The sequence below is a fragment of the Wyeomyia smithii genome, chromosome 2, assembly GCF_029784165.1.
Source record: "Wyeomyia smithii strain HCP4-BCI-WySm-NY-G18 chromosome 2, ASM2978416v1, whole genome shotgun sequence".
NCBI lineage: Eukaryota > Metazoa > Arthropoda > Insecta > Diptera > Culicidae > Wyeomyia > Wyeomyia smithii.
Genome location: NC_073695.1, coordinates 124,885,787 through 124,908,623, shown reverse-complemented (window position 1 = coordinate 124,908,623; position 22,837 = coordinate 124,885,787). Strand labels below are relative to the sequence as shown.

The 22,837-nt window shown below is 35.4% G+C and overlaps 1 protein-coding gene and 1 long non-coding RNA gene across 2 annotated transcripts; both read left to right on the top strand.

Annotated features, from left to right (window-relative positions):
* Positions 1–10,213: 10,213 nt before the first annotated feature.
* Positions 10,214–11,701, top strand: LOC129725624 (suppressor of cytokine signaling 6-like). The gene is made up of 2 exons (XM_055681669.1): positions 10,214–11,004; positions 11,059–11,701. The coding sequence occupies exons 1-2, from the start codon at positions 10,322–10,324 to the stop codon at positions 11,351–11,353; spliced, it is 978 nt and encodes a 325-aa protein (XP_055537644.1). The 5' UTR covers positions 10,214–10,321; the 3' UTR covers positions 11,354–11,701.
* A 3,597-nt stretch (positions 11,702–15,298) lies between these two features.
* Positions 15,299–16,038, top strand: LOC129725633 (uncharacterized). Its single transcript, XR_008728129.1, has 3 exons — positions 15,299–15,591; positions 15,655–15,789; positions 15,850–16,038. It is a non-coding gene; the product is annotated as an uncharacterized LOC129725633 (long non-coding RNA).
* Positions 16,039–22,837: the final 6,799 nt, after the last annotated feature.

Genomic DNA, 22,837 nt, shown 5'->3' with positions numbered 1-22,837 from the left:
TTTACGACCCCATGAAAACCAAAAAAATCTGTATAAATCTGTATTATTTCCAGAAAATCTGTAATCTGTATATGCAGATATCTGTATGAAAAATACGCAAAAAATCTGTATAAATGCAGATAAATCTGTATATGAGGCAACACTGCAGACAACATGCACTGTGGAAGCTATTTCACATTCGGTGAATTAGACGGGCGCGACAGATTTAAATTGCTAGATCCATCCCTAAACTTTTTTCCCACCGCAAATATACACACCAATGTTGCACGGTCCCACCGTTCATATATATTTCTTGCTCTCAAGGTAATCAAAGATGTGATTCATCTGAAAATTTCGGAGTAATATTGAGTAAACTAGAATAACTCCCAAGCAAAAGAGTAACTTAGATAAAAGTGAGTAAATTTGAGTTTTTCCGAGTTTTTCTGAGAAAACGTGAAAAATAAAGAGCAAATCTGAGTAACTCTAGTGTCTCTGAAAATCCATCCTTGAACTTTTTTTCCATAGCGAATATAAACATAAATGTTGCTCGGTCTCACCGCCAGTGATGCCACATATACAGATTTATCTGCATTTATACAGATTTTTTGCGTATTTTTCATACAGATATCTGCATATACAGATTACAGATTTTCTGGAAATAATACAGATTTATACAGATTATTTTGGTTTTCATGGGGTCGTAAATCAAACTTCTTTATATAGTTGAAAAATATAAATTAACTCAAATGCGGTGGAGCGTCTCGGAGGTTTTATTGAATTCATATGCTACGCATAAACGTGTGCATGAATGATTTCGCGGAAAAAAATGTTAAACAAGATATATTGCATTTTTTCGCGAAGGATATGTCCAGGATATGCAAATTTTATTTTACAGATTTTTTTCAAAGTTCACCAAGGTGATAAGTTTTTTTGAGCTCCAAAATACAGATGAAAATGTGGCATCACTGCTCCTCGCTCATATATTTTTCTTCTTTTCAAGGTAATCGAAGATGTGAATCATCAGGAAATTTCGGAGTAATATTGAGTAAATAAGAGTTACTCCCAAGCATAAGAGTAACTCATATGAAAGCTGTCTCGCCCCTCGGGAAATCGGTTGAAAACGAACCGATTTATAAGCATTTAAAAAGGGACATATTTCGTCCCCTTTTCGTTAATAGTTTTCCTGTTGACATCCCTATGTGGTAGGCTAAAGAAAAACGTAGTTCTACGTCAAAAAATCTGTATAAATCTGTATTATTTCCAAAAAATCTGCAATCTATATATGCAGATATCTGTATGAAAAATACGCAAAAAATCTGTATAAATGCAGATAAATCTGTATATGTGGCATCACTGGTTGTGGGGTGGCGTGATCCACCCACAACCAACCCAACTGGTCTAGATTCAATTAGTTATGGGAAATATCGCCCAAAACGGACATCGATAACAATCGATAATTCCGGGGCTTCTATCGATATTATCGATAAGTATCGATAATTTGACGGCTAACGTTTGTGGTAAAAAAAAAGTTTTCAGATGGTGATGAAAAAAAAACTATGACAGTTGAGTTGGATAAATTTCCCATGGAAGGTTACCATGTTAGCTTCCTCACAAAAAATATTACGTCCTTGCGTGCAGTCTTCCGGCAGTTAACCGGAACATTCGCCTTGGGACGAAAACATGCGTGTAGCCATGTTTTTAAGCTCTTTCTTCGTTTTTTTATTAATTCCTCCTCCGTTTTCGCGACAAAATTTTTGGAATAGATCTTGCGCTTCAAGTTTGCCCAGAAATTCTCGATGGGAAGCAGGTGAGGGACAACGGGCAGATTCGCCGACCTCGGTACCACATCCTCCAACGATCGCTTCGAGTAGTTGATCGACGTCAAATCTGGCCAGGACACCGTATCTTCGCGCTTATGGTATTTCTTGATGAACGACGCAACTTCTGTCAGGCACTTCGTACTATAAATTTCCCCGTTCACGGCCAGCCCGGAGCGAAAGAAGAGCAACTTTGACATCCCTTTCTCGCTGATTGTCAGCCACAACTGCACCTTCTTGGGGAACTTGGTCTGTGAAATAAACTTTACCTCGGTGCTCACTTCCTTCGTGGGTAGCGAACCTATACATTAGAGAAATGACAAGACACTCACCGTTAAGGCAACTGTCAACATCAAAACGGGCGAGCTGTATAAATTTGCATTGCCGTTACCCGTTTTGATGTTGACAGCTGCCTTAACGGTGAGTGTCTTGTCATTTCTCTAATGTATAGGTTCGCTATTCGTGGGGGAGGTAAAATACGAAGAGCCCTGCTAGTCGTTGCCATCCAGGGTGAGATAGGTCTAGTCGTCCAATACCACTGCCGCGTCGCGATTCGTCGGGAAAATCGACTTGACCATCTTATCCAACCGCTGTCGCTGCGTCATTGCCTGCAGTTCCGAGACCAGTGGACGGGACTGCCGCTTCCTGCATGTATGTCCATGTTCTCCAGATGCTTTTTCACTGTTTTAGAGCATGCACCAACCTCTCGGCCAAGTGCACGCTGCGATTTAGCCACTTTTCCCTCGGTCTTCCTCATCAGCATCCTTTGAAGCTTCTTGTCGCTCAGGGTCGTTGGTCGTCCGGAACCGGGCTTTCTTTCGATGATCTGATCGTTGTCCAATAGTGTCAAGATGTTGTAGATGCCAGAACCGGCATACCCGGCGTCCACAAAGTGCCGCACGATGTCCGTTTTTGACGCGGCGGGGTACCATTCTATGAACGCGCACACTTCTGAACGGAGTAGCTTCACTTTTTTCGCCATCACAGTTAGAGTTTGACTGATAGAGCTGTCAAATTTTTTTCGCTAACTCATGGGTTACTATGATTGATGATGCATGAGTAGTTTCGTCAGTGCCATTAAAGGTAAACCCATGAAAAATTGGCAATTTTTGCCTATTTTTTTACCGCAAACGTTATTCGACAAATGCAATTTTGCTATATAAATTTGTTAAAAACAGAAACAGTGAGGGCCCAAACAGAATGGATACGTTTGCGTTGACGTCAATGTGACAGTGAATGTATGAGCTAACTGTCAAGTTGCCGCAAACGCATCCGCAACGTATCCATTGTGCTAAGGCCTTGAATGACAAATCTTACGATACTACAAATAAAAATTCAAACAATCGGACGAGTTAAACAGTTTGTTTTGGAAAGTCTTCGGGTTTTACGCCGGGAGTGCTTTCTACGGAGTAGTTTCAAGCCGAAGTTCACTTTGAAGGTTGTATAATAAGGGAAATAATTGAAGCAGGCAAAATTCTGTCAATTTTTAAACGTCCAAAACTTCACGAAAAAGGAATCAATTCTGACAAAACAGGTTTCATTTTACTGGGAAACTGCCCTAGTTTCCCAGTATTACTAGAAAACTGGACGTGACCAAGGGTCACTGGAAATGTTTCGGATTTCCGGAGTGTGTGCCAAAGTGTACATTTTTGCAACGCGTAGAACTTTTTCTGACATTCTGTTTCACTTAGGTTTATATGTTGCCAATAAATCAGAATTTATTTCGGGTTCATTGGTAGCCAAAGATTGAAAATTCGCCAAGGAATCATTGGGGTATGAATTTATTAAGTATGGGTGTTGATTTTGGCGGTTTTTCCCCTGTTGGGTACTAGTTTTCTTTGAGCTTGCAGCACTCTAGCAGAATTCAATCGAACATTGTGGGTGTGTAGGTCTTATTAAACCAAGCAACTTTGCGAATTTGCGTTTGAAAATTTATCTGGTTTAACATTTAAAAAGGTCAGATTATTTTCACGCGGATTTTCTCTGAAAGGTTATTTATGCAGATTTTCAAATTAACGTGTTTTTTCACGCGAACTTTTGAATTAAAGCGGCTTATCAAGAATAACATGGTTTTTTTCACGAGGCATGTATCCCCCGCGTAAGAAAACCTAACTGTATTTGAACCTTTTTCTTATGAATCAATATATCTTAGTAAAAATTATCTGAACTTTCCTTCAAAAATATAAAAAAATGAGTTAAAGATCCTACTCTGAAAAAAATATTATTTTAAAAACAAAAAATGATTTTAGAAAATATCGGTGATCTCAGATTTTTTTAAATGAAGTATTTTAGATAGCCAATTTAGTTGCCTAAAACGTTCTATGCGTTGCCAAAATGTACACTTTGACACACACTCTTGAAATCCGAAACACTTTCGGTGTAGGTTGGTCACACCAAGTTCCCAAGTAATACTAATATAATACTGTTTTCCAGTGAAATGAAACCAGTTATCAAAATTGATTCATTTTTCGTAAAGTTCTGGCCATTTAAAATCCGAGAGAATTCTATTTATCTCAATTATTTTGTCTACCTCCTGTATACATCAGGATACTTTTTTGGCGCAACAATTTCGTTGATTTGGATTTTTAGTGGAACTAAAAATTGTTTGTTGGGTAACAGATACTTTAAACTTAAACAGTTCCAAGTTAAACTAAACAATTACCAATAGACTGCCGCTATGCATGTCCATCATATTATAAGAGTTGGCAAGCCAAAGAAAATGCATTTTATTACAACTTCGTATCATTGCTTTTTATGAGATGGTGCAAAAATTTTGGATATTTTTTTTAAAGTTCTCCAGTACTGAGTTGTCGAATTTACCTGTTCTTAGGAAACTAAAAACTATAAATACCTTTTTAGTCACCATTATTTCTCAGAAACTCAGTGACACCCGGGGCGAACCTTTACACCACCCCCAACAATGCTAAATCTTGTCGAATAGCAGCACCCAACAAATACCTAGCGGCAGAAGCAACTCCTGGGGTAGGGTAGGTTCTTTTGGGTCTCGTCCAGTAACCAGCCGCACTGACTTGTGCTCACCCTTGTAATATCGATAATTATCGTTAACGTCAAAAAATTAACGATAATATCGATGACCAGCATTTATCGATATTATCGATAAGTATCGATAAGTTTCCCATCACTAGATTCAATCCTAGCCGAAACCGGGAGATTTTCTGAGGCAAAAAATCTCTGGGATCACGCCTTCCATCGCATGAGGAAGTAAAGCCGTTGGCGCCGGTCCGTTAATTAACGGGTCGTGAGTTAGGGTCATGAGTGGAGTCGCCTCCCTGGGCGTCGGTGATTGGCACAACAACAGTGGCGGAAGTAGACCGACGGAAAATAAGCGAGAATAAAAAAAAGTATACGCAACGCACACACTGCATACTATGAATTAGGCCATCCATGAGACAGGTATGTTCGAGAGATCGCAACTTGGATGCAATCCGGATCAAAAAGCGTAAAAAACAAACGTCGCTCCGATCGGTCGCTCTATTATTGCAAGTGGCAATCTTTCAAACAATAATAATGTATTAAATTTGAAAAATCTATATTGAGCGTCTTCGCAGAGTGATTTAAGAAATCAGAAGAAAGAATAGGGGCTTTTAATCTGAAAAAAAGCTGCTTTTTCTTATACTAATCGATCACCCCCCTTTCAGTAGGCACTACGAATTTTTTCTTAAATCTCTACGAATTGAAAAATTAGATTTTTTCAAATTTTCACTAACTGGCAAGTAGTGCACAAAGTGACACTTCTGCTGCTGAAATTATAACCCTGGTAGAGCACAAAATGACATTTCTGCTGCTTATGGCTGATGCAGGTGTAACATTAGTGGTTCACTTGAATGTAGCCCCCCGTTGTATATTACTCTTGCATATCACCCATGCACACGTACCTATTGTTGGTAATGTAACCAAAAAGAAACTGATCAATAAACAGTACTGAAGTGACGCACATCAGAGTAACATATCTTTCTTACAGCAGGAGGATGCCAACCCTATCTCAATCCTACACGTTTGACAGTAGACTACATATCGGGGCTTTATTTGAAATAAAGCCCAAAACAAAACTTAAAGGTTTAGACAGCGGAACACCTAAATAAATTTAGCTGATTTTTGTCGCTTGTTACCCAAAAACTGCCGGTATTGTGCAAACTTGTGCACAATAGTGTTTTAATATTCAATTACCAAGTATAATGAATGGTTTGCAGGTGAAAGAGCCGTCCAAAACAAGGTAACATTCGTGTAAAGCTGGAGCTGCTGGATGTTAAGTTTTTGTAGGAGCTCTGGAGAATGCAAATGGCACCGATTGTTACAATAGTGATAAAAAACTACCCGCCTACGGATGAACATCTCATATAATTTGATTAATTGCAATTATTTACACCCGATGTTGACAAACAATGTTTATCCTTCTTCTTCTAGTTTTTCAATTTTTGCCAGAGATGTTGACTCATTAAACATAACCTCCATAGCACACCCCTGGGTTTATGAAAAATATAACCCTGACAGACCACAAAGTGACATTGATACTGCTACACGCTCGTGGAAAGTAACACGGCGAATGAATTAGTTTTAATTCAATTTCATAAGTTGCATGGAAACGTCAAAAAATGAATACCGCATTTGGTGATTCTGTGTAATTTTTACACTGGTTTTAGATTAATCTAGAATAACTCATTTTTGAATTCACCACTATAACTCAATTTTGAGTACTAAGCATGAAAAAACGACGCCATTATTTGACACGAGTGAAAAGGCGGCACCATGATTCAACATTTGTGCGCCATTATTTAGCCTTTGCGGCCGTGTTATTTGTTCTTGTGGCTGTTTGAGTGATTCCAAAAAATGAGAAAATCGCCGAGAAGGTGGTCACGGACATTTTAAAAAGCTTTAAGGTACACATATAAACTTTTTTCATTATTCATTCTAAGGAACCAAAAGTTTTCAGGTTGTTCGTGTCATCAGGAAATTTGTGGGAGAGTAAAATATCAAGTGATTATGCATCACAAAAAAAGAGCAAAATATACTTAAAAAATAAATATAATTAGACACCGTTCAGATAGAATGTAACCTAAGTTTTGTTTTGTACTGACTGTTACTGGCACAAACCTCCCTCTCTACGCTAACATCACATTTAAAACTGAGTGGTTTTCCATTCTTAAACTGAGTACTTTTAAATTCTGAAAATGGTTCGTCTTAAATTCAAAAATGAATATTTTTCTATTCAAAAACTTGATAGTTTCAAAATCTAAATCTGTGTAGTTTTAAATTCAATAAATGGATAATTTTGTACACATAAACTGATATTTTTTAAGAACTGAATGAGTTTTATTAAACACAAAAAATGAGTTCAATTGTATACATCATTCTGAATAATAAATACACAGTATTTGCCCATACTATGGTTACACAATTTTGAATAACAACAGAGTTACTCAATTTTCGTATTGTTCCACTTTTTATGGAAATGAATTATTTTCTAATCATTTTTGAATTCATCTTAGGGAGCGTGTAGCCTGTGGAAATATAACCCTGGTTTGCGTGTTATGACAGGAATGCCAAATGTGAAGACATGCACGCTCGTAAATAATAACTCATGAACTGAGCAACTCTGACTCAGTTTAGAACGATGTTCGTAGACGTCAAAAAATGAGTAGAAGTCCTTTTTGATTTTGAGTAACTTTGACTCACTTTTTGGGTTCCCTTCATATAACTTCTTTCTGAGTAACGTCGCATATAACGACGTCCATTTCGAAAGATGATTACGATGTGCTTCAGTTTGTGACATATGTTTTTTATTTGTGTGCGCCTCGGAAGGCATTATAACTGTTTACTTTTATTACAAGGTAATTATTGATGAACATGTGGTGTCGTTTATTGGCCGTGGCGGATTTCTAGCCAGTAATGAAACTGAACTGTACCCAAAAAATGAGTAATGTCGTACTCAAATTTTGAGTAATAATGACTCATTTTAAAGACGCCTAGTGTTACTCAGTTTTGAGTATTTGTGGAGTTACTCAATTTAAGCGTTGTTCCACTTTTTACGAAAATGCGTCAAATGTTACTCATTTTAGAGTTATTGTTTACGAGCGTGTGTCTTAATTTCTAAGACATTGGAGTTCGTGTGAAGAAAGGGAACCCTAAAAGTCGGTTGATTACCCGCACCCGATTCAATGTTTTCACTGGGATTTTGCTAACTTTCAATGGGGACCATGTTTACAGATTTTATATGTGTGAAGACATTTTCATGGAGTATGGAGACATTTCAAAAATAACCTGACACCCTTGTATTATGATTTCTCAACGGCAGATTTTGTCTTGAAATCACTTACAGTTGTTAAAATTAAAATAGATTCTTAAAAAAAGTCAGTGGAATATTTTTTTTTTTTGACATTTCTTGTCAAAAGAAAGAATAATATACCCTATTATAAGTTTCCGTTAGACTCTACTACAAATTTCTAGTAGAGTCTAATGGAAACTTATAATTCTTTCTTCTGAATAAAATATTACTTTAGATTTTTTTCTCCGTCATTAAGAGCCCGAAAAAAAATTACGATGTATTTTGTGGTGAGAACAGTAAATGGACAATATTTTTTATTGTAACCATAAAAAACATGGTTTTTTACTGTAGGCTCGTGAAAGTTTCTTGTTATAACCATGATTTCGCAATGTTTTTTTTGTTGTTGAATCCTCCACCGACAATATTTTTACCATGGTAAACATTGTCAGTGACTTCTAAATGTATGGGACAAGTGCCTGGAAAAATGCTGTTAAGATACATAACAACCCCCCTTTTATGGTAAAAAATGCAAAAACAATGTTTTTTTATTGTTCTGGACAATGATATTTAATGTTAAAATGATGTATTTACAATGAAAAACTTAGTTGAATTATGGTAAAACTATTTACAATTACAGCGGCTTTTAAGGTTTTTTGATGTTATTTTCTTTCGGGAGGTTTTGTGTTCGGTTTTTTGGTTATTGCATTTTGGTTTTGCAGCTTGAAAAACAACAACAATAACAAACGTACAAGCACAGAGAGCAGACATTCATCTTATTTTCAAAAGATGTGTAGAAACTTGAAACCGTCATTTAACCGTTAGTGATAATGCTCCCGCTATTTGGCGCTCATGTCAATGATAAACCAAGCACTGATATCGATAAAATATCGATACGGCAATATTTATGCAGAGCAGTTGGGGCACCACAAGACAGATGTCGTTGTTGTATTAACGTGATTTGATTCAAATTTTAACACACGATTTTCAAATTCTTTTATATAAACATAAATGTCTGTTCTCTGTGGTACAAGCAGGGAAACGTCACCCGTGGATTGCCTTATGCGAATCGACCAGTTTGGTGGCTATTCGTCCTGACGGAAGTAAATCATCCTTTTCACACGCATTTAACTGACCGTATGCGAACTTTAGGGAAAATTACCAAAATGTTTGCTATTTCATTCACCTTTGAAGAAATTATTATCCTCTGCTCTCATAGACTAAAGAAATTGAAGGTGGCAGCACCGTAACTCCGTCAGAGCGAATGTGGGAAACGCATTCGAAATTCTGAAAACTAATGTTCGGATGAAGTGTTTGTGAGGCATGAGCTACCAGTTAGTTCTCGCTAAACATGTGAAAAGGGCCCATGTGCCATATGTTAACAAGCCACGATTTCACGTTTTTCAATGAATACAAGCTTAATCTACTCGTACAAATAAGATTTTTTGATAAAAAGTGAATTCTTTTATCAATAAACCTCATTGGTAAGAGCAGATTTCGCTTGTATTGATCAAAAAACGAGAAAATTTGGCTTGTTTACATATGGCACATGGGCCCTTTTCACATGTTTGGCGAGAGTTCGAACATTTTGTGCAACATCACAATTTCAAACCGAAACTTTAAAAATATCGATTACTGAAAGTCTGCACAAATCTGTATTAATTACAAATCTGTATCAAAATTATGTATGAATTCTGTATCCTGTATCATTTCTGTATCGTGGTCAAAATATCTGTATAATACAGAAAAATCTTTATACTTGGCAGCCCTGTTTGCCCTTTAAAATATTTGACCCACTAAAATTTTATTTTGCCCTCTAGCGGGGAATAGGTGAATTATTAACGTCGCCACCTACTCAAACTACAAAACAATAGCTTGAGGGTAAATTCACGCTTAGATTATTCTTTAGTCTTTAAGTCAACATTGCGCTTTGAGAAGAGACCTGGCACCACTGACAGGTGAAACATAGTTGCAGTTTACCGTTAAAGATTAAAATAATGGTCGCAGTGGTCCAAATCTTACAAAAAAAATAGTTGCGTTTTTTTATCGCCTATCTCTCTCTCTGAGTATCTCTACGCGAGACTAGCATGCAAACCTTACGTAATATACGAATGTTTCCTAAGTACTTTCACCAAATTTTTAAAAAAACTATTGGCAACCATGATGGCTGTGTCAGGCATTTGTCGTCAACATATCTGCTTGGAAAATTTTATTCTAATTGAAATATAGCTTGATTTTTTGTGTAATGGAAGAACAGAGTGATAATATGTACCGTTTCAAATGGTTTATGTCGTTATCTAGAAAACGATCTTCAAGATTAGATGGATACAAAGAAAATAACGCTACTGATAAATTAGCAAACAGCAACAACACTGGGGTGTTTTTCACTCTGCGTAAGCGTTTTCAAACAAAATTAACATCTATTAAAGTGAAAGCATATGAACCCGAAAGAGTTTCAATTCCAAATGAATGCTGCAACCTTGCGGAAAGTGATCGATTTGCAACCAATCCTTCGGGGTCATTCTCTACCAATAATGACTTTGCTCGCATTGTCATTGAAAGACATAGCCAAAATCCTATTCGTTTTTCCTCTCCAAATACGCATTTGCCGGGGGGAGAATTTTCAACGGAATCCTCTACTATTCCAAATTCTGTTGCGTCGATGAGGCCAGTGACGGTTTCTCGGTCTGCCGATGAAACAGCCCCTACTTTGGATACAATGATGGAACAGATGAGAAATGATCTACTAAAATATGGTTGGTACTGGGGCAAATTAACCCGTGCAGCAGCTCAGAAGCGTCTTGCTAGGCAAGACAATGGCACTTTTCTAGTACGAGATTCTCAGACTGAAAAATATCAGTTTACTGTGAGTTTCCGCAGTTCAGGAATTACGCTGCATTGTCGAATAGACTATAAAAACAAATACTGGTTAGACTATAGTTTGATTTCAAGGTACTTAAAAAATAACTATTTTTATTGCAGGTCTTTTTCGGGTTTGACAACACCTACACAATGTGAAACTATGATTGATTTGATTGAAGATACCATGAAAAAATCGGAATTTGGTATCATAGGTTTTGTAAAACAATCTTCACCCCTAACTCCACCGTTTCCTGTGCGATTAACCAAGCCTATTAATAGGTTCTACGAAGTCTCCTCATTACAGCATTTGTGTAGATTCATTATTCGACAACGAATCGATTCGAAACACATTATCTATCTTCCACTGCCGAGCAAGTTAAAAGAATACATCGATGAAAATTTTCATGACCTATAAATATTAAGAAATGTAAAAATACATCAAAAGACGGAAAGCACACTTACTTTTTATACAAACATGTTCGGAAAATATGCAAAATTGATTATTCGTGCGAAGTTCGTTTTGAAAAAAAAAATAAATCTTAAACTAAGCATGCAATAAAATTATGTTTAAAAACTTGTTCCAACTGAAATGCAAACATAGTTAATTAAACAATAGTAGTTGTTATATAGAAGCGAGGAGTGTCGTTTTTCTTAATTTTTGTATATATTTTGTATACAGCATAACTAGGATTTACTGAAATATTTATGCAAATTAAAGTATGTAATAAATAAAAAAATATATAATGTAATATCCCGAAGAAAACTGATTCATTCAGTAGTTACGTAAGTGAATTAGGTTCAGAGGCGAATGCCAAATAAGGCAAAGCCTCTTTAAAACAAAAAAAAAAAAAAATTAGGTTAGGCATGTTGCGTTAGAAAATTGGGTTGTAAACTTGAGCCGATTTCTTTTATAAGGTAAATCCTCCAGACCTCCCTAAATGCTTTCAAATAATCCACCAACTAGCTTATGCGTCCGTAGATTTTTCCAACTGACTCCCTTTGTTTCATTTCTCATCTAACCCCTTCCTAAAAGTCAAGCTCTTCTCTTTTTCACATCTCTACAATATCATTTGAAAAAGATACGTTTTCTGAGCAGCTGGTAAACGGCTGGATAATGCGTACCAGCGGTGCCAAGTGCACCTAAAGGAATAAAATAGACCCCATACGAGGTCCTTAGCCTCTTATCCAGCCACTCCTATCTCAACCTCCACGCGGTGCCAGGGATACGAACAATCAAGGGAAGATCGGGTGACCGGCCCCGGTGGGAACTTGGTCGTATGCTGACAGAGGAGGGCTCTTTTGAGTTTCCGAGCGTCTGTCCTCCATGTTAGGAGCGACTCAAAACGGCGTCTGTACCCCAAGTTAGGGGCCGTTCTCGTGCCAACGTGGGTCTCTAAACAGTGTTGTGCACGATGGTCCTCCGGCGAGCCAGGGGTTGGTGCGCAGGCCTTACAAGCCGCCACCGTAAAACACCAAAGATAACTAGAACAAGATACCTAACTTCCATATTTTTCAAACATTTTGAAAACGACCGATCTGCGACGGTTAGTGCTGCTATCTGATGACTTAAATTCTCATAAAATTGTTACTATGAGTAAAACCGATTTATCGTGCATAGTCCGTCATCAATCGTTGAGGGCATCCTTAACAGTGCGCTTCTATACCCCGTTTGGCAGCGCTCTATCATCACTTCATACCGTACCGGTCGCTGCTAAACGCGCTAGAGAAATAGTAGCCGGGCCTACGGGAAGCATCGCGCTCTCAAAATTGGCAGCCCGGTAACAGCGCTACTAAATGTTTATGCTTGATGAAACGTCAAACAGAGACGATAGCAACGACCGGTGTGAAAACGGGTGAGTGCGTAAAATAGCCGCGCTGTACACAGTCGCCATAACAACTTAAATAGTAGCGCACTGTTAAGGATGCCCTAACAGTGCATAAATTAGTTCGTCTTTTGCTCACGCGCAGCGACAATCATGTGCAATGAATTCTGCAAGAGTCAGATATTTTGTTCTAGTCATCTTTGGTGATAAGAATAGACCATTTTACGAACTGACAGGTGTCACGGATCCTGCTGATATTGATGCTGCTTTTACGTGCGTTATGACAGCGGTTCCGAGCTTTCTGTCAAAATTTCATTCATGAATTGAGTGCAGAAACGTCTCGTAAAATGGTCTATATGTGTTTTTCCGAAGTTCTAAGTATACATGAAGAATTCCCACTGAACTGATATTTCAGTAATTTAACGGACATTCGCTGGAAATTCAGTAATAGTCCGTCAAACATGAATGACATTTCACATTTCTGAAAATTCAGCAAAGTACCGTCAAAAAGAATGACATTTCACATTGCTGAAACATTCAGTAATATTTCATTGCTGAAATGATGACTGAAGTTTCAGCGTGGCAAAATTCAGTAAAAGTTTAATGCATTTCTGTAAAAAAATTTGGGACTTTTTTATTCACTTATGTTCGAGCGTCTTGATAGAAAAAATTTCACTACACTTTTCACTTTTTATTCACTTTCACTATTTAATTCTATCACTTTTCACTTTTCACTTGCAAATACGTATTTCGGCACTGACATAGTGCCTTCGTCAGTGCTTATTTGGACAGTCCAAATAAGCACTGACGAAGGCACTATGTCAGTGCCGAAATACGTATTTGCAAGTGAAAAGTGATAGAATTAAATAGTGAAAGTGAATAAAAAGTGAAAAGTGTAGTGAATTTGGGACTGCCCTGCAATACTTTCTATATATATATATATATATATATATATATATATATATATATATATATATATATATATATATATATATATATATATATATATATATATATATATATATATATATATATATATATATATATATATATATATATATATATATATATATATATATATATATATATATATATATATATATATATATATATATATATATATATATATATATATATATATATATATATATATATATATATATATATATATATATATATATATATATATATATATACTCAGTAAAGCGATTCCAAACTTATTACGGGTATATATATATATATATATATATATATATATATATATATATATATATATATATATATATATATATATATATATATATATATATATATATATATATATATATATATATATATATATATATATATATATATATATATATATATATATAAACACACAAACATTCACATTTCAAAGTTCAAATCCTGACGATGGTTGTAAACTCTAGCCATGTGTCATACTGGTTCATGCGAACCGTAGTTAGTACGGTGAGTCCCAAAACGCAGCAGCTGTTGATGTCGGGCTGGACAGTGCAAGCTTAGCGACGAAAGTCCAAACTTATTACGGGTATATATATATATATATATATATATATATATATATATATATATATATATATATATATATATATATATATATATATATATATATATATATATATATATATATATATATATATATATATATATATATATATATATATATATATATATATATATATATATATATATATATATATATATATATATATATATATATATATATATATATATATATATATATATATATATATATATATATATATATATATATATATATATATATATATATATATATATATATATATATATATATATATATATATATATATATATATATATATATATATATATATATATATATATATATATATATATATATATATATATATATATATATATATATATATATATATATATATATATATATATATATATATATATATATAAATATATATATATATATATATATATATATATATATATATATATATATATATATATATATATATATATATATATATATATATATATATATATATATATATATATATATATATACCCGTAATAAGTTTGGAATCGCTTTACTGAGTATTGCAACACCTCCCGCAAAGTTTAGCATCACCTGGAATAGGCGGATATCTCGTGTTTTTGACAACCTTGAGTTGCGGTTTTCAGAAAACTTGTGCAGAAGGTCAAAGGCTGCTGTGTGGTAGCCAATTCAGTGTGAAATTTTACCGCTATGTGGCGCTAGTGGGCACATAATGTGTCGTATTTTGAACTTAACTAATCTCCCAATTCAACCTGCTAGAAAATTGCGGTGCTCAGCAAACTTGTTCAGTAGGCTAAAGGCTTCTATATGGTAGACAAATCAATACTGAATTACCCCGCTATGCGGCGCTAGGGTGCATGCAGTTTTTCGTGTTAAGACTTATCGCGTGATTATTACCAGAGTGAATAGAGTGGCGCAGAGAGAAATTCAGTCAAAACAGCAACACGGTTTTTTATGTATCCACCAAAATATTTTTCTGGCAGCCCCTTTTTGCGCAAGTTTCAGTTGACTTCAACGGTGTGTTGTTATTGTCAGAGTGAATAGATAGTTATTGTATTTAAATTTAAAACAAGTTCGTTTGATAAAGTTTGATAGAGATAGATAAAATGAAGTGCGTTTTGTGTAATAACAAAAAACAAAAAACAGTAAGGAATGTGAGTTTTTTTCGGTTCCCGAAGAATCCGATTCAGACAGTGGATGGATTTTTGTTGTCTCCCAGCAGACTATTTCATTGACGAAAACACCCGACTGTGCAGTGTAAGTAAATTAGAAAATAATTACAAGTGATGAATAAATAGTTTTTTTTGTCATTCTGAACAGCTTCACTTCAATTACGAGCAAGACCTGTACGTGGCCACAGCCGGCGGGAGGCTAAGAGCTATGCCGGGTGTGCTCCTGGTTTTCCAAATTGTGCCGGATTTCAGTGAAACAAACCAGGACGATTGCATGGAAGAGGTTTGTTTTACTTTATGTGTGTTTTGTTTTTTTTTGACTAAAGTTAATCCTATATTGAAGCCTTCTTGCGACGTTGAAACTGTTGCTGCTGCTGAGACTTCTGCTGTTGCTGGGACTAATAAGCGGGAGCTAATAAGTTTGACAGCCGTTCCATGGCAGTATAGCTTATGTCGTAGTTTCTTGCGTATAAAACATAAAAAATTGAAATTGAGGCAAATAAACTGTTTTTCGTACTTTTGTCTAATTGTTACCAGGAAACGATTCATTCAAATAAACAAAATGAAGAGAAATTCAATTTATGTAAAACTTTTTTTTTAATGATTACAATACTTTTTCCAACAAATCTAGCAAACAGCAATGTTTGTTTACTTTGCTCGTTAGGCACAGCGTTTGACGGTTCGTTTGGTTTTTCTGGTTTCAGACTCTGCGTCACTCTATCTATTCACTCTGATTATTACTACCCACAAAGTTTCGGTCTTCGGCTAATGCCACCAGTTCTGGTCAAGCATGTCGAAATACAGTATAACTCCGCATGTGTTCCAAACTATTCCATCGATTCTATTTTCAATACAATTCAGTGTAATACGAAATGTCCTCTGTGGTATTCAAATCCTTCAACATCGGATTAGAGGCATGTCTACTGCAACTGTTTGCAGCCGAGGTAATCAATTTGATCGCGATATCGTCAATTTTCCCCATTGTAAAACGGGTTGTGAATGTTGGTGATCAAACTGTCAACATACCAACACAGTCGCATGCTACATGTTGTAACCTCCTCAAATGGAAGCATTTCTTTATAATGAACACACAAGCTTACGTATTGTGTGAAGTGATCAAACTGTCAACACTCAAATTGGTTAAACTTCGTCATGTGTAAACAAACAGTGCTTATAGAATCGCATAAATGAAAAGTGTTACTGTGTTACTGAATATTGCAACTATCTATACAGAGTTTAAGATAGAGTAAGTTGAAAACACTAAAAACTTCATGCACACTAGCAGTACATTGAAGAAAAATTCCGAACTAAACTGTTAGCCAACCAGAAACTCTTGATCTTTTGTGTAACTTTGCCGAAAATCGCAACTCTCTAAATGATGGGATTATTGAGTTACATAAATCTGCCCATTTTAAGTGATGCTAAACTTTTCGGGGTGTTGCAATATTCAACCTGGGTGTTGCAATACTCAGTAAAGCGATTCCAAACTTATGACGGAAAGTATATATATATATATATATATATATATATATATATATATATATATATATATATATATATATATATATATATATATATATATATATATATATATATATATATATATATATATATATATATATATATATATATATATATATATATATATATATATATATATATATATATATATATATATATATATATAAATAAATATATATATATATATATATATATATATATATATATATATATATATATATATATATATATATATATATATATATATATATATAAATATATATATATATATATATATATATATATATATATATATATATATATATATATTTTTATATATATATATATATATATATATATAGCGAGAGAGAGAGAGAGAGGGAGTTCTCCAAGCGAAAACACACGAACACTACGACACGGCCCGTTTTACACTGTTTATATTGAAGTTTGTGAGAGTGTGAATCAAACCCGGTAGTTTTTTATCCTCTCTTTCGGATGACAGTTCTCACAGGTGCCAAAAAATTCTTACAGCTAACAAAGAAAAATCGAATACATCGCACTAATACACACGCGCCTGGAGAACTCTATATCACGGTGCTCCCACAGACCGTTATTATAAAAAAATGCACCAAAGAATCAAAGTACACCATTCGATTCGTTATGACGTCCAGAATCTCTGGTCAAAATTTCAAAATCGTCGTACGGTACATTTTTGAATAATGCCCTTTCGAAGGTCGTGAAGTACAAAAAAGTGATATTAAAACGACGAAATACTCAATGTAAAGCACGTTTTTCAGCCACAATGTTATGAAACAACTTCCAAAATAGTTTCTACACATTCCATTACCAATTTACAATTGGTGGAAAGATTTATTTGAAAATCCCACAGTGCACAGTGGTCTAAATTCGAAAAATCGTGACCGTTCTAGATTTGACTATGAAAAATTGATTTTATGCACTCAATGTCTTCAGCAAAATTATTTCATAGAACAAGGCCTTACTTTTGGCGTTTTAGGTTTTTCGATCAATCCCTCTAGTAGTTAGATAAAAAAATTATTTTTTCTAATTTTCAATATACCGGATTGCTTTCTTCAGCAAAGTTGTGGAAAATTTTAAAAGAAAAACAATCGCTGAATACTGCGATGTCCTATCTGTACGTTGAACACGACAAAATAGAGTTTTTTTTTGTGGAACACTTCTCCTTAAAATCAGTCTGACCCGCAACTCAGCAAAGCTGTAGAAATGGTACCAACTGCCCTATTCACTTTGTGCCTTGAACGCAGCAATTTGACCTTCTGTCCAACTGCGATTCATTTTTTTCCGAATTGAAATAGGCCTCCAAGTCCCTTTTCCACTTGGCCCAAGCAATCGGTAGGTGAGATGATTCGATGGTAGTTATGAATGGTTTAATACGACAATCCATTCCAGCCCTAGTCATGAGTAAAATAGATAAAAGAACAGCGAAATTGTGACCCTCAAGTTGAACCAATCAGATCGCAAACTTAACAAGAATGTTTGATCATATTTCCGCATTTCAGTTTCTTAAATTATCTAGCTGTCATAGAAAGATGATAGAAACAAGCTTTAAACCGAAATTCGCAGTGAACCAGTGAAATTCATGAGCATTTGGCAAACCAGCCACTGCTTTCCTAACGATGAACCCAACAGTTCAGACATTCTTGGCGAGACTGCCCTACAATACATTTCAACAGTTTGTTTTTAAATCAACACAGCGAACCCACTATCTGCTCATTGAACTTCAGCGATTCCGCTGTAGCTCCTGTCCATGATGAACCCACCATCTCACATTCAGCGAACCCGCCGTTATATTGTTCCATGGTAAAACAACTGTTTTTTTTCCTTTTGGTGAACCCACCGCCGTTAGAATTTTCACGACAGCGCACGAGTAAACACTGTGCAATAAAGCAATTGGCGAACTCGCCTTCCCGTTTTTTTTCTGGGTGAATCTACCCTTTCTATATGATTTTGGCGAACCCGCCGTGTAATGTTTTTCAAGTTTCGTGTTTCACTTCCTAGTCCTGTTAACTCTGTCAAGCGAGGTGATCTCACCAACACATGTAATACACATGGCGGGTGGCATAGCGCTGATTAATTTCTGCTCTACTTTCATGAATGATGCAAGCAATTTCGAAAGACGATCGTTTTCCGCTGAACGAGAAATATAGTTAAATTCAACTTATATTTTCACCTCGTCGCCAATGTGAAAGCCAAATGAACACGGCAATTCGGATCTCCAGTACTTATTTGCGGGAGAAATCTAGGTTTAGTTTTAGCGCAAATCCGTTCGACTTTATTAACGCCCGTGCCTACTTTCTTCTTACCCTTATTCTTATTCGCTTCGTTCTATTTATCACGTAGCATCACCGGTGTAACCTTTCAGAACTGTGTACCTTGTGAAGAATTGAAAAAAATTATATTCGTTTAAGCATGGTGAAAAACAGAATTGTACCTATATAGTTCTTGGCAACACACGGCACAAAAGTTGTATTGCCAAAACAATAGATTTTCTCTTTGTGCGACTCTATATACACATTAGAGATACTCTGAGAGAGAGAGAGAGAGTGAGCGAGAGAGAGAGAGAGAGCGAGAGAGAGACTGCTGTAACGCATGCATGACTCAAACGAAGTTTTTAGTAACATCAGGAATACTGAATGTGCGAAAAAAATTGGGAACACTGGTTCAAGTGAAAAAGTGCTCTCTTAAAGCTCGTATAGTTTTCTTTATTTATGGAGTGATTGCAGAAATAAAATTACTGGTGAAGTGTTCAAAGTTTTGACTAATGTATGGATCAACCTGGTAGGGTGGAGAATTGAAGAAGAATTGTGAATAATATGTGTAATTTGTGAATTACAAATATTGCTCTTGGCCGAACGGAAGGTTGAAGAAAAGCTTCTGGTTGAGAGAATTGGTTACTTCGGAAATAGTAACTTTCTAATAGGAATTTTAATGGCTGTACCTCTTGCATACTGAATGGAAAACGGTTGGAGGGAGGTAAAATGAATTTCAGAGATCCGAAGGATAGCTTGGAAATTGTGGACAGCGAAACAGATAAGTATAACAACATAAATATGCATTAGGATGGTGTATGAGTAAAAATACGAGATGCCTGAAATGTTACTGGTCGGGTGGCAATTATTGAGTGTTTGAAGGTAGCATTCAAATAGAAAACTTTCTGGCCTGTGTAAAAGTTTTGCTGACGAAAACTTGAACTAATAATGTCAATAGTATATGATTCAAACGTGGTGTTTGTGTTAATTAGATAAATGATAGCGAGTAACAAACCAATTTTAAAGCTTTCGAAAGGAGTGCAAGACACGTAGGCATGGTAGAGTGAGCGAGATGGTGGTCAATGCGTTTTAATATAACGACAACACTTTTATGGCATAGCTGGGTGGGTTGCTAAGTAGCGATGTATGCTTGTTGCGGTGGTGAGAGCTATGTGCGAAAAGTGTTCAACGGAGAGTAGCAGAATGACGAGACAACAAATGGTTGTTAGATAACGGTAAAGGAGAGGTTAGAATAAATCAAGCAAAGAACTGAGTTGCCAATATGTATGAATTAAGAGTAAGAACCTGGTGTTTGCTGAAAGTGATTGAGCTTTTTCATTAGGTACAGGAGTTACCACGATGATAGAGGCTGCAGTACTTGAGGACGACAGTTTGTATGAATGCGTTGATTTCAAAAATATAAGTTTTCATGTGAGGAGGACATAGAATCGACATAAGCAATGAGGTTCCAGAAGGGTACAACGGTTTGATATTTATAACCATTCCACACAGAATTCCGTAAATATTACAGTTTTTGGGGTTAGGTTTGAAACATCAACATCCATAGGTTAGTGTTTTATATTGTGGAGTTGTTTTGACATAGCGGGCTAGAGTAAGCACACTGCAAAACGGTGATACTCAGGAATGAAGAGTGCTTGCTTAGGAATGAGTGAGCGTTGCTTAACTTTAAGAATTTCGTGGTTTTTAGTAATAATTATTAACGCAATTAATATGGAGATGGGTGATACACAAAGAGTGGGGAAGAGGTGGTTTAAGTGAGTGTTGCATATATCTTGATACTCTCCTTTAATTGTGGATTTGTGTTTGTTTTTGAGTAAAGGGTTCATTAAATTGAGCTTCATGAGTGGATGAGAGATGGAGATGTGTCGTTTCTGGTAACTCGACTGTGTTTGCCGTGTAGTACTTTAGGAGGATTCTTAATGGATATGAATAAAAATTACATGCTTTAAGTTGTGTAGCCTGTATGCATGGAGAGTAGGGAACCTGTATATTAGAGAAATGACAAGACACTCACCGTTAAGGCAATTGTCAACATCAAAACGGATGACGGCAATGCAAAATTATACAGATCGCCTGTTTTGATGTTGACAGTTGCCTTAACGGTGAGTGTCTCGGCGTCGGAGAGGGACGGGGCGCTCACCGTTGTGGTGGCTGTCAACATCGGGATGGGTGAGCTGTGTGATTTGGCATTGCCGTTGTTCATTTTGTTGTCATAGTAGTGGGTGCTTTTTGTCTTCTCTCTTTTACTAACGGCCTTTCTTGCTCGCAAAACTTTTCCAGAACAAAATGTTCAAAGCAGGCTTTGAGATAAGAATAAAAATTATATAAAAAAAAAACAAACTGATGCTTAGAAACCGCTAGCCCATATGTCTTCAAAGCAGTGTTGCTAAAATTCAAAATTGATTGAATTTCTCAAATAAATTCATAATGGAAAAACATAATTGTATATTACACATCACGACCTTTAATATCAATTTGAAGAAGGAAAAACAATTAGTAGATTATTATTAAACACAAATAACTATTTAATCTAAAAATGGTTATAATTAATCAATCAAACTTTGTTTGTAGCTTGAGTGTTTTGTCTTTTCCTGTCAACACTGTATAAATTAATCATGATATCGGATTCAAATTCTACAATGTTATATAATACAGCATGATGGCAAGTTTTTCTTTCGTGGTTATTCGGATTGGATTGAAAAGTGAATTAATGAAACGTTAGTGAAAGTGATAGTGAAATTTGGAAAATCTCAAAATGATAACGGATCAACATCTAATCAAATACGGTTCAAATGGAAAATATAGATTATCGATTTCAAAGACCCCAGGGGATGGAAATTGTTTGCCCGCCTCTATAGTTCGAGCACTCAAAGGCAATTTAAAAAAAAAATAGTAGTTTTCATTTATAACTTTAGACTTATTGAACTGTATAGGAACGGAAATTGGAACCAAAAATCACGAAATTGCAATACGCGAACTGCGTCGAGAATGTGTTGAATACATTGGAAATAATATTAATGAGTTTTATTACCTTATCCTAAATGAAATTTGCGAAATGGAAAACTGGAACCTGGAAGATGTACCGGAAGATTCATATGATGGCCTTACAGAGGATTATCTGAAGGAGATTTTAAAAGAAATCACTTGGTGTGGAGCAGAGCTTATCGCTGCGGTGATACAATTGTACACAGTTGATATATATGTATATACTGAAGAAGTAGAGCCCATGAAATTTACTATTGCCGGCTCTCGAAAGGTGATTAACCTTTATTTTAGTGGATTTCCTCGTAAAAATCATTACGATTTAATCGTTGGGATTGCTAAGAATTCGATCTTTGAAGTAATTGTTGCTAGTTGGTTGAATGTACATGATAGGAAATGGGAATTTGAACTAAACGTCTTGAATTTGAGACGTGCCACCATCAAAGAGCTTAGTAGAAATTCGGAATACTATTTAGATACAATCGAAGGATTTAAACAATATAGTCAAACTCAGTTCTCAGATTTGCTCACGCATTGGAA